A 15,530-nucleotide genomic window follows, 5' to 3' on the forward strand; every position below is an offset into this window, starting at 1 on the left:
AAGAAACCCTAATACCCTTCTCGAACAGCCACCAGCCCACCACCCACCATCCAAAGCTCATCACCCGAACAGCAAAGGAGGTCGCCGAACCCTTCTCCTCGCCGTGGTTGCCACTGTTGCCTGTGGAAAGGTCTACTCGGCCCACTTCTCACCGTTCGTCTTCTCCTCGCCGTCGAACGAGATCTGGGTCGAGCTCGTGGCGTCGCCGTCGAATAAGGTTGCTGGGTCCGTCAGTCCTCGTCCCTTCGAGCTCTCTGTCTCTCCATTCGAGCTCACTTTCCTGTTCGAGCTCTCTCTCTGTCCAAGCTCACTTCCTTTCTCTCTCGTCGCCGGTAAGAACTACTGCTTCAATTTATTTTTGCTTGTTTTGGGTTGATTCTGTTATTAAATTTGTTAATAATTCTAATTCTGTGATTTTGAGTGGTTGGGTCTAATTTATTTTTGTTTGCTTTGAGCTGATTTTGTGATTTGTTAATAATTCTAATCTTGTGATTCTAAGTTGCTGGTTTCAATTTATTTTTACTTGTTTTAGCTCATTCTGTGATTTAATTTGTTAATAATTCTGATTTTGTGATTTTGAATTGTTGGATTTAATTTATTTTTCTTCGGTTTGAGTGAATTTTATGACTTAATGTGATTCTGAATTGCTGAGTTAATAATATTATAATACTAATTTTTTTTTAATTTTTACTTACTGTGAGTTATTGATTCTCTGAAGTTCTTGAGTTAATTTTGTTAATGGTTAATTTTTTTTTGCTGTATGAAGAATGAAGATAGAACAATTACAAAGTGATTAATAATAGCAAGACAATGCTGTCTCAAATTCACAATGATGTTTTTTTGGTGGTAGAATATTATGTGGTTTGATTTTTTTTTTTAAATTTTTATGTTAAATTTTTTAATGATAAATTATGAACAATTTATTATATAAAATAATAAAAATTTAAATCTTTAATAAAGATGTGATTTTTTTTTTATGATTTTTTTTTGAAGCTTTTAGATTTTTTTCGTATAGAATAAGCTCTTTCTCATTTTCAGTCTTCTAATTTCCTCTCCGTTGTCCAGGCGCCACCTCCAGTCCGCCACACTCCCAGCAGGCCAACACCGTCCCATTCTGCGGCAGCCACCAGCGTCCAGTTCTTCTCCAGACGCCGCCGTCCTTTCTGCTCCGCCGTGATAGTCTCCCTCATCTCCGACGGTGCGTGCCCTTCCTCTCCCAGAGATTGAAGCTGCGAGTTCCTCTTTCCGCCACTCCGCGAGCTCTGCCGTCGTCTTCTGCGTCTCGTTGCCGTCTCCTTCAGCACGACTCGCCTGCAGTTCCATCCCTTCCGGCGTTCAGGTATAGTGCGCCACTCTGTTCCTCGATTCAGCTCTTCAGTATCTCCTCACTGATTGTTCTTCTTCAGCCTCTGTTAGTTGTTCTTCTTGTTGCTGATTCTTGTTGTTAATTGCTATGTTGTTGCATAGATGTTCATTTCTTGTAGTGATTGAATTTATTTGCTGTTATTATTATTGATTACTTAAAGATTTTGCTAATAATTGTTCAATTCTTGTAGTTATTGCTGTTATGGTTCTTGTTAATTTGTTAGTGATTGTTGCTGTTACTGTTCTTGTTGATTTGTTAACTTTTTGCTAATAATTGTTCAGTTCTTGCTAATTTTTGTACTACGGTTGAACCATTGATCCAGTGAACCAGTAGCTAGATTGAATAATCATTCATTCTTCTAATATGGTGCTAATGAATTGTGTCAGCTAAAGTAATAAGATGTCGCTGAGGCGTTTCTTGGGATTTTCCGATGGTGAGCTGATGAGGTCTGATGCAAAACCTTGCTCCAGGTTGATGAGACACACTGCAGGGATATACAGTGTTGGTGGAGCCTTAGGATTTTGGGTCCTGTGCCGATTGCACTATGGTTTGTTTTTTTCTTTTGTTCCCTTGTTTATATCTGTGCATCTTATTATTTTTCACATGCCTTCTAAGTGTTTGGTGAAATGCTACATTTATCATAATGGTATAGTTTCTGCTTCCTTGCATTTATGAATGTCTTTCACAAGCAAATTTCAAAAGTTCACTCATTTATAAACATAATACATGTTTTTTTTTTATCATTTTTTAATGTGTGTTATTCGGTACTTTATGTATGTATTCGCCTGAGCCCTTAATGACCCATAGTTAACAGTATCACTAGTGGACCAGGAAACAATAAAAGATCATCATTCTAGTAAATAATGGGAAGAATATAACTCTGAATACTTGGTTACAGGGAGATATGCTTAGCTCTACTTACCTCGGTCCAGAATTACTAATATAGAAATGGGAAATGAATAAACAATGTAATGCTAGCAGTATCACTGAATGTTTTTCAGAAGATTATAGTAATGTAACAGGTTCAATACACTCTTGTAGCAGTATCAATGTAAAGTGTAAGATTATGGTAACATAACAGGTTCACTACATTTAACCCTTTGATTCTTCAACCATACTTGCAATTAGTCAAAAAATTGGGATCAAGATAGAAGAATGGGGAGAGACGAATCCTAATCATGGATTAGGTAGAACCATGCTTGACTTAAGACTTTTTCCTGATGCTAGCCCCATATAACCCCTCCAATCTGTAGCTAACCCTTCACCAAATCCTTAAGCGGTCAAGCCAATTCAGGCCCATTGGCACTATTACAGAAGAGTAGTGACATTGTCCCACTTGAATCTCAGCAAACTCTTCTGTTTGATGTTTTTCCATGTTTCCTTTCCTGTGATTTATTTGGCTTCTTGAAATGGTTACAACTTTGAGCCCTTGCTTCTTTTTTTGGCCTTTTTTCTATTTACCAAAACCAAGAATAGTCATTTGATCTTCCTTGGATGATGATATTAAAGCAAATAGACAATGCATGGATCTTTTTCTTGTCTAATTAGAAATAGGAAATCCACTTATTAATGTGAGCCAATATGACTTTTGCAGATTTTTTGTCTGCTCTTTTGGTAGAAGCTAGTCTGTATTGTTATCTGTGAACATTGCACTGGGAATAGCCACTATTTTTCATTTGTCACACTTTCTGTTTTCTTGTTCGCCATGAGTTTTTTGTAAGTTGGTTTTAGAGGGAAAGGGAGGGGAAGGAGGATTTGTAGTGTTATACTTTGAAATTCTACACTACAAACCACTTCCTTCTCCTCTCCAAAATCCCAACTCGCAAATTACCCCTTAAATAGAATATGAGAAAAAGAAAATAAAGCTGTAGAAAAGAAAGTAAATGTGTTTCATATATCTGGTTTCACTCTAAAATGGTCTTATGAATTTTTCAAATAGCTTTGGGTGCAAATGTTTTCAACTTTTTTGAGTCCTTCCACAGTTCCACTACAACTAGTAATTAAGTTTTGCATCATTATCACTGCAGGCCCTCGAATTACAATTCCCAGGAGTCTTCGTTGGGCAGCTTGTGGTGCTGTAACTACAAGCGCAAGCACAGCTTTGCTGGTTCGTTTATTTAGTCCCGAGTGTGAACCCCAGAATATCGCTGCTTATGACAACAAAAAGTAGTACTGGCTGTTCCTCTCTCTCTTATTACATAGAAAGCAGAAAAAAAATGATATATTTTGGATGCTTTAATGATGGACTAGCAACAGTGAATCACACCACACCAGTAACTCTTTTAGCATCTACTTAGTGGATCAGGTTACCGTTTTATTGCATTTGTAAGTTTTATTGTATGCCCTTTGAATTTTATCGTATAACCAATGAAGGTCACTTCATAACATCACAAGGAGTAAATTAAGCTAGTTACTTACCATGTCTAATAATCTTTTTTCTCAAAACTAACACTTAAGATATTCGATTATATGCTGACTATAAAGATCATGAAGAAAGTCAGCAATTTCCTTTTTGGTCTGATTATATGCTGATTATCTTAGTTAAGAGTTTCAATCTAGTTATACGAGTAATGACATTAGTTTATCTTTATACTCCATTTTTCCTAGCTGCTCAAGTGCTTATTGCTGTGAATGCTGGGTATATCGGTGTATGCCTAATGCCTTACAGTCTCCAAAATTGACAATGAAAATATGTGTGGAAATGACAGCAAAAGCTAAAATAATTGGGAGAGGAATGCTAGAAGATCAGCAACTTTGGTATTTTGTAACCATCAATTAGCCATCAATAGTATTTTTAATGGTGTGAGATTACATTCAATGGTGAGAAATCACTTACTTTTCTTTTGATGGTTAAGTGCCGGCCAAAAAATACAAAAGTTGCTAGCTTCTTAGACTTTTCTAATTGGGAAATGAAGTTGGCAACAACGCAGGTAATGGGGGCCTTAAAAACATGGTGCTGTCCATCACCTTAAAAATTTCTTGGGCCTCATAAAAGAAAGAAAAAACCCCAACAGCAAGATCAAGAAAGTCAGCAATTTCCTTTTTGGTCTGATTATATGCTGATTATCTTATTTAATGGAGGATTCTATGGGTAGAAACTTGTTGCACTTAAAACAGATAATACAAATACCCAAAAAAAAAAACAGATAATACATATATGTAGTTATAAAAGTAGATTTGAATCTTCGAAAGCACACGGTGTAACTAAGAGGGTGCACTACAAATCATTCTTTAGGTTGCTATTAGGTATCCGGTGTTTGTATCTATCAAGAATTTTAAAATTATTTCGGAAGATAATAGTCTTCCAAACGTAACATCGACCTCATTATAGAATATTGCTGTGAAAGCTGATTGTATCGGTGTTTGCGTTACAGTTTCTCCAAAATTAACAATAGAAATATGTGTGAAAATGACAACAGAAGCTAAAATAATGGAAAATGAAGTTGACAAAAACACAGGCAATCAGGCCTTAAAAACATGGTGCCGTCCATCACCTTCTAAATTTTCCAATAAAAACAATTCTTCGGCTACTGATGTATAGTTTTAATTTTGATAGTTTGATACTTATATAAACTAAGAAAATTTATATAAACTAACTTCAAATTAAAAATAGTCTTGCGAAAAAAAATGTGTTGCTTATATTTATATTTATTCTCATTTCATATTTTTCTTTCGGGGAAAAAAAAAATCTCATTTCATACTTATTACCTTATTACACTAATAGTTTAAAAAATTAATTGAAGTACCTTTGGAGCTAATTTAAACCAAATACCATGATTACTTATATAATGATATTTCAAAGTTGTTAAATAAGTCATGTGCATCAAAAGCTTTAAAACTTCAGCGTGTTCTGCTCATCTAAGTTTTTATAAGTTAATAAAAAAATTAATTACTGTACTTAACTGTTAACAAACAGATATTCCTATTGTGGAGTGTGGACTAAACTAACAACATAAAATTTGTAATTTTGGGGGGTAGGAACACATATCTAATAAACAGTAAATCTGGTATCAATGATTGTTGAATAAAAACGTATATAACATACTATTGAGTTCCTATCAATAGTGCAGGAGTAATTTACAACTTCCGCAGAATCAAACCATGAAAGAAGACAGCAAATGGGTTACTACATACATGCAACTGCGAACAGAATTTGAAGAAACAAAATGAATCATCTTTACATAGAAAAAAAAGGGGCCACTTTCCAAATTGGTTCCCTCGTCATCATTTTTATAATATTCCTCCTCCAATCCCATCCCATCCCATCATCTTCTCTCTCACCATAATGTACTGTAAAACACTGCATTATCCATTCCACCACCACTTATCTTTGTTCTCATTCCCAATTCTCAATAATATTCCCATCTTCCACTCTCAATTCCAAAATGGCCACCCATAACAACCACCTCAATGGTGATGCTATATCCAACCGTCACGTGTCAAAGAAACCAAAGCTCGCTCCAACCGCTGCCGTCGCCGTCATCACTGAGGCCGACCTCCAATCGGAATTCTCCCATCACGACCCCGCCGTCGCGCGCATCAACAACGGCAGCTTCGGATGTTGCCCTGCCTCCGTAATCGCCTCCCAGCGCCGGTGGCAGCTCCTCAACCTGCGGCAGCCTGACCATTTCTACTTCAACGAGCTCAAGAAAGGGATCCTCCACTCCCGCACCATCATAAAAGACCTCGTCAACGCAGAACACGTCGACGAGATCTCCATCGTCGACAACGCAACCACCGCCGCCGCCGTCGTCCTCCAACAAACCGCCTGGGCCTTCCATGAGGGAAGGTTCCATAAAGGCGTCGACGCCGTCGTCATGCTCCACTACGCATACGGCTCCGTCAAGAAGTCTGTGGAGGCGTACGTGTCACGCGCCGGCGGCGATGTCATCGAGGTCCCCCTCCCCTTCCCCCTAACTTCCCCCAACGAAATCATAACAGAATTCCGTTGCGCATTGGAAAGAGCGAAATCTGGCGGGAAAACGGTTAGACTGGCAGTTATCGATCACGTGACTTCGATGCCCAGCGTGGTGATCCCCGTGAAGGAGTTAGTTAGGATCTGCAGAGAGGAAAGTGTGGATAAAGTTTTTGTGGATGCGGCGCACGGGATAGGGTGTACCAGCGTTGACATGCAAGAAATTGGCGCTGACTTTTACACTAGCAATTTGCACAAGTGGTTCTTTTGTCCACCGTCGATTGCGTTTTTGTACAGTCGCAAGAACTCCAGTTCTTGCGATCTGCATCACCCTGTGGTGTCTCATGAGTACGGCAACGGTTTAGCCGTTGAGAGTGCATGGATAGGGAATAGGGACTATAGTGCACAGCTTGTGGTACCTGATGTGCTGGAATTTGTGAACAGGTTTGAAGGGGGAATTCAGGGGATTAAGAGGAGGAACCATGAAAAGGTTGTTGAGATGGGTCAGATGCTGGCTGCGGCTTGGGGGACACATCTCGGAAGCCCGCCGGAGATGTGTGCGAGTATGGCCATGGTTGGATTGCCGGCTTGCTTGGGGATTAAGTGTGATTTGGATGTGGCTAGGTTGAGGACTCATTTGAGGGATGAATTTGGGGTTGAGGTCCCTATTTATTTTCGAGCGCCGGCAGCCGCGATCTCCGCGGGGGATGTGGTCACCGGCTATGCTCGGATTTCTCATCAGGTGTACAACAAAGTTGAGGACTATTATAAGTTCAGAGATGCCGTTGACCAGCTTGTTAACAGTGGCTTTACTTGTGCTCAGCTTTCCACTTGAAGAGGTATGTATATATTATATGCTCTGTTATGTTATCCATCTAATCCGTTGAATGTCATTTCAATTTTTGTGATAAGTGAGTTTGGAAAGATTGAATAATTGATTCTGTAAGGGGCTCCTACTGTGAAACATGATTGCGTACAATCTAACATAATCCCAATTACTAACTTTAATGTTAGAAGATTGATGTCAAATTTTCCTCTTTAGTCAATTCGTTGGGACATGATGTCAATTTACTTTTCCTCCAGTTTTTTTCCTGCAGTATTGCTCTATCATGTGAGTGCTACGTTGATAGTTCAGAGCTTCGCTGCTAGTGCTAGTCTGCTAGAGAACAAATATGCTTCATTTTTTCATCGTTTTAATGAATAATTAGCGATTACTGTCAGTCTGTCACTGTTTTCTGCGCTGTGGATTAAAACACATTCGTCACCTTTAAATGCTTTGCTCCGTCACCTTTAAATGCTTTGCTCAAACTTATGAAACAAAAACTTAGTTTAGCCATTATTGAGAAATCACTAAGGTTTATAATCAGATTACAGAACTAGAATTTCATAATCATTTTCTGTGCTAGTGTTAATAATTAAGGTTCAAATACACTGTCTAGACTCTAGATTCTCAATCGGAGAAAGTGAGGATTTCTTTGGTGTCACGACCAAGTGCATCACAGCAATATTTTTTATCAATATTTTTTTTATAACAATTAATAGACAAAATGTAAGAATAATTGAATATGTTCAAATTATTACTGCATAACATTTTAATAATCTTATTTAACATATTGGTTTAATTATTTGATGTCGTATTTCTTGTTTTCCCAACCACAAAATTGCTTTCTAGGTATATATATTGGTTTAATATTATTCTAGTTTTGATATATATATTTTTTTCGACTCTGCTATAAGATATCAATATGACAAAAGTGTTTTTCATTGCAGCAAAATGTGTCGAAGAAGACTTTTAGGTGAATAACAGTAAAAGAGCTATGAATGCGTTCATGCTCTATTAGGTGGTGATGGTTTCGGTACCATGAACTCTCTCCATACATGATTTTGTAGACAACAGTAAAACTGCGTCGTTTTGGCGCTTTCTGGAGCTCAATTCAGAGCGTAGTTAACTTTGGTGTTGAAAACGCATGGCATTATATTTGTAAATATATAAATATAATCGTGATTCTCTGAATGTTGCATTCCTCCAAGTTTCAACCATCATTTTCTCAATTGAAAGGGAATAGATTCTCTCAATTTNTTAAAAAAAATTGAGAAAATTCATTTCTCAATTAAAATTAAACTTATTACTTGACCCTGTTTTCACCGTTGCCTTGATCTCTAGGAAAATGCTTTTGACTTGTCCAATAAACACCAAAATTAGACGCCGTTAAAATTTATAACACCTAAATACATCCAACCCAATTTTAGATCGAATGTTAAGAATTAAGATACACCTTCCACGGGTGTCTAAAATAAGTACAAAATTTTGTCCCCATTGAATGTAATATGTTTTTATAAATTATTTAAATTTCATTAAAAAAATAAAAAATTATTATAAAAAAATTAATGAATTATAATAAATACATAATACACTAATACATAAATGAATAAATATATTTTAATATATAATATTTTAATGATATATGTAATTTTTACTTTTTAATAAATAAATATAAAATATATAAATACACAAAGTATGAATTATTTTTTACTTATTAAAATTAATTATTATATAATATTTTAAATTGTAATACAAAAATATAAAAGAATTAAATTTTATTGAATATTATTTGACAAATAATTAGTTTATTTTATTAAAAACTTATTAACTGATTATTTTCTTTAAAAAATTATTATATGATATAACTTTTTTATCAAAACATTTGCAAAAATTTAATTGATTTGAAATATTATATATAATACATGAAAATGGTGACTTGAACAGACTGCATATAAAATTATTTGGTTTGACAAAAAAATAATTGTATAACATAAAAAGAGAAGCATATTTGTTATTTTTATATTTCACTCTTAAGATTTGGCAAGATATTAATGTTAGGGGGAGACTCATATAAAGATGGCCAAAATAACTTTTTTTAAAGTTGTTGACGTGTTATTCTATAATTGGTGTTTTATAAAATCGGTTAATAAAATTTATTTTTAAACTAGATACTTAAAATCTGGTTCGACCTAGCTGGTTTGAATAAACCGATCCGAGTCTTTTCTTTTTTTGTCATTTTCTTCAATCTCCCAAACGATGTCGTTTCATAATCCCTTCTCCTCCCTTAACCTCACTTTCATAGAAGCTCTCTCATCTCTCATATCTCATTGACCCAAGTTTTCTCCTTCTATCAGCATCATCCGACAAGCTCGTCATCGGTCTCCTCCGTCTCCGATCTCGCGTGCCTTCCTCGCCCTCGTCGTCACTAGCGGCAGTAGCAGCAGCTCCCCGACCTGGACGTCGTCGCCGCTCCGTCTCTTGTCGCTGCCTCGCAATCAGTTTCGTGCCGTCATTGCGCCCGTCGACGTCGAGATAGAAGCAGCAGGTCCTCGACTTCCTCCTCGCCTTCAGCAACTCCTCGGCCTCCTTCGCACAACCTGGTCCCAATCCGGTGAGTTTTCAACAAATTTTTCTCTTCGTCTGTTTTATGTTTGGTTGTTGTGTTTGATTTTTTTGTCAAAAATAATCATATTGAGTGAAGATCACCAATATCGGCACATGTGTATTCATAAAAAGATGAACTGTATGAATGATTGAAGCTAAAATTGAGATTTTTACTATTTTATTAATAATTGTATAATTGGGATCAAATAGAATTAAATGGGTTATGCAAAAAACTGGTAACTAAAATTAAAATGGATTTTGAAATAAGAAGTAGCGAATTTAAAGTGTTAGAAAGATGCCAATCATACACAGAACTCACAGAAGAAGAAGAACAAGAAGAACTTGGAGGTGTAGTAGCACTAGTAGTGTTCCAATCACTATCACTCTTGTCATGATCAGCATTATTCTTTTGAATGCTTGGTTGTTGAAGCATTATCACCTCTTTTGTGTCCCTTAATTCTAAGTTCTTATTAGGTGCAGTAGATCGAGTAGGTGCTCTTCTCTTGGAAGCTTTTAATGCAGCAATTGTCAATGGTGGGAGGAAAGGAGGAATAATCATTCAAAGATTTCATGAAGCAATAAATTTTTCTCCTGATCCAACGTGAGTTCCAATAGTTCTTTATCTCATTGTATGTTCTTCCTGGTAAATGCCCTGCTATCACTGACCACCTACATTTATTACATACCAAACAAAACATCATCAAAATAGAATTAACTATTTCCCACTCAGATACAAGAAACTACTTTGGTAAATTATGATTTATTCATTTCTTTAAAATTGTAAACACATGCTAATTTGCATATCCTCTTGAATTAACATTAGCTTATGCTGGTTGGTTATTATTAAGTTATTAACTTACAACTGAGAAAAATTTAACTTTGGAAAAATTATCATTTTATTTTCAGTTTTGATTAATTTAATGTTTCATATTAGTCTTAGCTAGGAATATAATTGATGTTTCTTTTTCACTATATCAGATTCCTTCTATATGTGTAGTGTTAGCTTCTATGGATTCACTCAAAGCTAGCTAATTAAGCATATCACTATTATATTCGTGTATCATCAGACTAAATTGTTACAATAAACTGTTATGATAGTAATTTTTCATACATGTTTTGAACAGCAATGATAATATAAAATAATCGAGGAAAGGGAATAGAAAACTAGTAGGAGTAGTATTGTAATTAAAGGGCGAAAATTCAGGAAAAGTTATCTTTACGTATTAAATAACAATTTAATTAAACATATCAATTTGTGATTAGAGAGAGGCAGCATATATTTATATATATACCTATTACCAAGAACAGCATGCAACTTGACAATGATCTCTTCCTCTTGGGGAGTGATGTTGCCTCTCTTGACATCTGATCTGAGGTAGTTTATCCATCTGAGTCTGCAACTCTTACCACACCTTAAGAGTCCAGCATTCTTGGGCAACGACCTCCATGAACCCTCCCCATGTTCTTCTATGTATTAAGTCAATATCCTATCTTCTTCAGCTGTCCATCTTCCTCTCTTCAACCCTACTTTCTCACAGCATGGAGCTCTTCCCATCGTTGATGATGATATGCTAACAACACCTACCAATAGAATGATGATAGTAGTTGCTTCATGCAAATGCAATGGAACTATATATATATATGAGTCTACAACTCTTAGCACACCTTAAGAGTCCAGCATTCTTAGGCAACGACCTCCATGAACCCTCCCCATGTTCTTCTATGTATTGAGTCAATATCCTATCTTCTTCAGCTATCCATTTTCCTCTCTTCAACTCCACTTTCTCACAGCATGGAGCTCTTCCCATCATTGATGATGGTATGCTAACAACACCTACCAATAGAATGATGATAGTAATTGCTTCATGCAATGTATCTTCTTCAGCTGTCCATCTTCCTCTCTTCAACCCTACTTTCTCACAGCATGGAGCTCTTCCCATCGTTGATGATGATATGCTAACAACACCTACCAATAGAATGATGATAGTAGTTGCTTCATGCAAATGCAATGAAACTATATATATATAGGTAGATACCAAATCATTTTGAACATAAGAAGGAAATATTTGGTTTTTGGTTATCTTTCTTTTAAGAGCATAATATATACCATGGAACTTCAGCTTGGACCTTCGGGTTATTGAAAATTTCGACAGCTTTATGTCTCTTGTTTGTAGGGATAGGCTCACCCTGTGGTGTGTAGGAATCGCAAATTACCTATGCAAGAAAAAGATTATATTGAATCACACTAACTTCATAATATTTATGGTGTAACAGTTAACAATTCCTCTTTGTATGTTGTGTTTTCTCTCATTAACTTGGTTTTAATTTATCAATTTTTGATTTAAAGTTTGAGTTGCATACAGAGCTCCTGTTAACTTCCATTTTAGTCTATTTTTTTTAGTTTAGATTAAGATGTCTTATGAAGCTATCTCCTACTTCTACCTGTTCTTGTTTATTGATGGACAAAATTGTGATCCTCAAAGTTGGTCTCTTTGTATTCGTGTGAAATCAAAAATACCCCAAAGAGATCATGGTGTGATAAATTGGGATCTTAATAATTTCTGGTGTGATCATAACTCCGTTCAACTTAACCAGCAAGTGTACTGGGTCATCCAAGTAATACCTTACGTGAGTAAGGGTCGATCCCACAGAGATTGTTGGTATGAAGCAAGCTATGGTCACCTTGTAAATCTCAGTTAAGCAGATTAAATTGGTTTATGATGAGTTCGAAAATTAATAATAAATAGAAAATAAAAAGGGATAAAAATACTTATGTAAATCAATAGTGGAAATTTCAGATAGGCGTATGGAGATGCTGTGCTCCTCTCGTATCTCTACTTTTTTATTACATTCATCCAATCCTTCTTACTCCTTTCCATGGCAAGCTGTATGTAGGGCATAACCGTTGTCAATGGCTACATCCCATCCTCTCAGTGAAAATGGTCCTATGCTCTGTCACAGCACGGCTAATCATCTGTCGGTTCTCAATCAGGTTGGAATAGAATCCCTTGATTCTTTTGCGCGTGTCATCACGCCCAGCCTTCAGGAGTTTGAAGCTCGTCACAGTCATTCAATCCCAGAATCCTACTCGGAATACCATAGACAAGGTTTAGACTTTCCGGATCCTCATGAATGCCGCCATCTATCTAGCTTATACCACGAAGATTCTGTTAGGGAATCTAAGAGATATGCGTCCGGCCTAAGGTAGAACGGAAGTGGTTGTCAGTCACGCACGTTCATAGGTGAGAATGATGATGAGTGTCATGGATCATAACATTCATCAAGTTGAAGTGCAACGTATATCTTGGAATAAGAATAAAAGAGAATTGAATAAAAAGTAATAGTAATTGTATTGAAACTTGAGGTACAGCAGAACTCCACACCCTTAATCTATGGTGTGCAGAAACTCCACTGTTGAAAATACATAAGTGAAAGGTTCAGGCATGGCTGAATGGCCAGCCCCCTGAATGATCAAGAGACCAAATGATCAAAGACTACCATGTCAAAAGATTAAACTGTCAAAAGATGCCTAATACAATAGTAACTTATCCTATTTATACTAGACTAGCTACTAGGGTTTACATGAGTAAGTAATTGATGCATAAATCCGCTTCTGGGGCCTACTTGGTGTATGCTTGGGCTGAGCTTGATCTATCCACGAGCTGAGGCTTTTCTTGGAGTTGAACTCCAAGTTATAACGTGTTTTGGGCATTCAACTCCGGATCATGACGTGTTTCTGGCGTTTAACTCCAGACAGCAGCATGTACTTGGCGTTCAACGCCAAGTTACGTCATCAATTTCCGAATAAAGTATGGACTATTATATATTGCTGGAAAGCTCTGGATGTCTACTTTCCAACGCCGTTGAGCGCGCGCTATTTGGAGTTCTGTAGCTCCAGAAAATCTATTTCGAGTGCAGGGAGGTCAGATTCCAACAGCATCAGCAGTCCTTTTTGTCAGCCTCTTTCAGAGTTTTGCTCAAGTCCCTCAATTTCAGCCAGAAATTACCTGAAATCACAGAAAAACACACAAACTCATAGTAAAGTCCAGAAATATGAATTTAACATAAAAAACTAATGAAAACATCCCTAAAAGTAGCTTGAACTTACTAAAAACTACCTAAAAATAATGCCAAAAAGCGTATAAATTATCCGCTCATCACAACACCAAACTTAAATTGTTGATTGTACCCAAGCAACTGAAAATCAAATAGGATAAAAAGAAGAGAATATACTATAAATTCTAAAATATCAATGAATATTAATTTAATTAGATGAGCGGGACTTGTAGCTTTTTGCTTCTGAACAGTTTTGGCATCTCACTTTTTCCTTTGAAGTTCAAAATGATTGGCATCTATAGGAACTTAGAATTTTAGATAGTGTTATTGATTCTCCTAGTTCAGTACATTAATTCTTGAACACAGCTACTTTATGAGTCTTGGCCGTGCATGTTGATTCTTGAACACAGCTACTACTGAGTCTTGGCCGTGGCCCTAAGCATTTTGTTTTCCAGTATTACCACCGGATACATAAATGCCACAGACACATGACTGGGTGAACCTTTTCAGATTGTGACTCAGCTTTGCTAGAGTCCCCAGTTAGAGGTGTCCAGAGCTCTTAAGCACACTCTTTTTGCTTTGGATCATGACTTTAACCACTCAGTCTCGAGCTTTTCACTTGGACATTCATGACACAAGCACATGGTTAGGGACAGCTTGGTTTAGCCGCTTAGGCCTGGATTTTAGGGCCCTCCTATCCATTGATGCTCAAAGCCTTGGATCCTTTTTACCCTTGCCTTTTGGTTTTAAGGGCTATTGGCTTTTTCTGCTTGCTTTTTTCTTTTTCTTTCTATATTTTTTTCGCCATTTTTTTTCGCAAGCTTTTTACTTTTCACTGCTTTTTCTTGCTTCAAGAATCAATTTCATGATTTTTCAGATCATCAATAACATTTTTCCTTGTTCATCATTCTTTCAAGAGCCAACAGTTTTAACATTCATAAACAACAAGATCCAAAATATGCACTGTTCAATCATTCATTCAGAAAACAAAAAGTATTGTCACCACATCAATATAATTAAATTAAATTCAAGGATAATTTTCGAAATTTATGTACTTCTTGTTCTTTTGAATTAAAACATTTTTCATTTAAGAGAGGTGAAGGATTAATGGATTTTATTCATAGCTTGAAGGCATAATTACTACATACTAATGATCATGAAGTAGAGACACAAAGCATAAATAAACACAACATAAAAACCGAAAACAGAAAGAAATAAAGAACAAGGAATGAATCCACCTTTAGTGGCGTCTTCTTCTTGAAGGACCAACAATGTCCTTAAGCTCTTCTATGTCCCTTCCTTGCCTTTGTTGCTCCTCCCTCATTGCTCTTTGATCTTCTCTTATTTTATGGAGAATGATGGAGTGCTCATGATGTTCCACCCTTAATTGTTCAACATTGTGGCTCAAATCTTCTAAGGAAGTGTTGAGTTGTTCCCAATAGTTGTTGGGAGGAAAGTGCATCCCTTGAGGCATCTTAGGGATTTCTTGATGATGAGCTTCCTCATGCATTTCTTGAGAGCCGTGAAGGGTCTCTCTTGCTCGCTCCATCCTCTTCTTGGTGATGGGCTTATCCTCCTCAATGGAGATGTCTCCTTCTATGATAACTCCAGCTGAGTAACATAGATGGCAAATAAGGTGAGGAAAAGCTAGCCTTGCCATGGTGGAGGACTTGTCGGCTATTTTGTAGATTTCATTGGAGATGACCTCATGAACTTCTACTTTCTCTCCAATCATGATGCTATGAATCATGATGGCCCGATCCACA

At 36.6% G+C, this 15,530-nt stretch overlaps 2 protein-coding genes and 1 pseudogene across 2 annotated transcripts; 2 read left to right on the forward strand and 1 right to left on the reverse strand.

Annotated features, from left to right (window-relative positions):
• LOC107465128 (uncharacterized) lies at positions 1 to 3,786 on the forward strand (the record flags this gene model as incomplete). The annotated part of the gene is given in 4 exon segments (XM_016084119.3): positions 1 to 332; positions 1,066 to 1,339; positions 1,753 to 1,913; positions 3,394 to 3,786. Coding segments are annotated over 2 exon segments (291 nt in total). The 3' UTR covers positions 3,537 to 3,786.
• Positions 3,787 to 5,410: 1,624 nt separating this feature from the next.
• LOC107465126 (probable L-cysteine desulfhydrase, chloroplastic) lies at positions 5,411 to 8,321 on the forward strand. Its single transcript, XM_016084115.3, has 2 exons — positions 5,411 to 7,120; positions 8,052 to 8,321. Exon 1 carries the CDS (start codon positions 5,752 to 5,754, stop codon positions 7,114 to 7,116), a length of 1,365 nt encoding a protein of 454 aa, XP_015939601.1. The 5' UTR covers positions 5,411 to 5,751; the 3' UTR covers positions 7,117 to 7,120; positions 8,052 to 8,321.
• A 1,093-nt stretch (positions 8,322 to 9,414) lies between these two features.
• Positions 9,415 to 11,263, reverse strand: LOC110275813 (transcription factor MYB12-like; annotated as a pseudogene).
• Positions 11,264 to 15,530: the final 4,267 nt, after the last annotated feature.

This window comes from Arachis duranensis, chromosome 9 (genome assembly GCF_000817695.3).
Source record: "Arachis duranensis cultivar V14167 chromosome 9, aradu.V14167.gnm2.J7QH, whole genome shotgun sequence".
Lineage (NCBI taxonomy): Eukaryota > Viridiplantae > Streptophyta > Magnoliopsida > Fabales > Fabaceae > Arachis > Arachis duranensis.

Bases quoted from the DNA above. Each gene is read 5' to 3' on its own strand.
- LOC107465126 (XM_016084115.3), top strand. From the start codon at position 5,752: ATGGCCACCCATAACAACCACCTCAATGGTGATGCTATATCCAACCGT.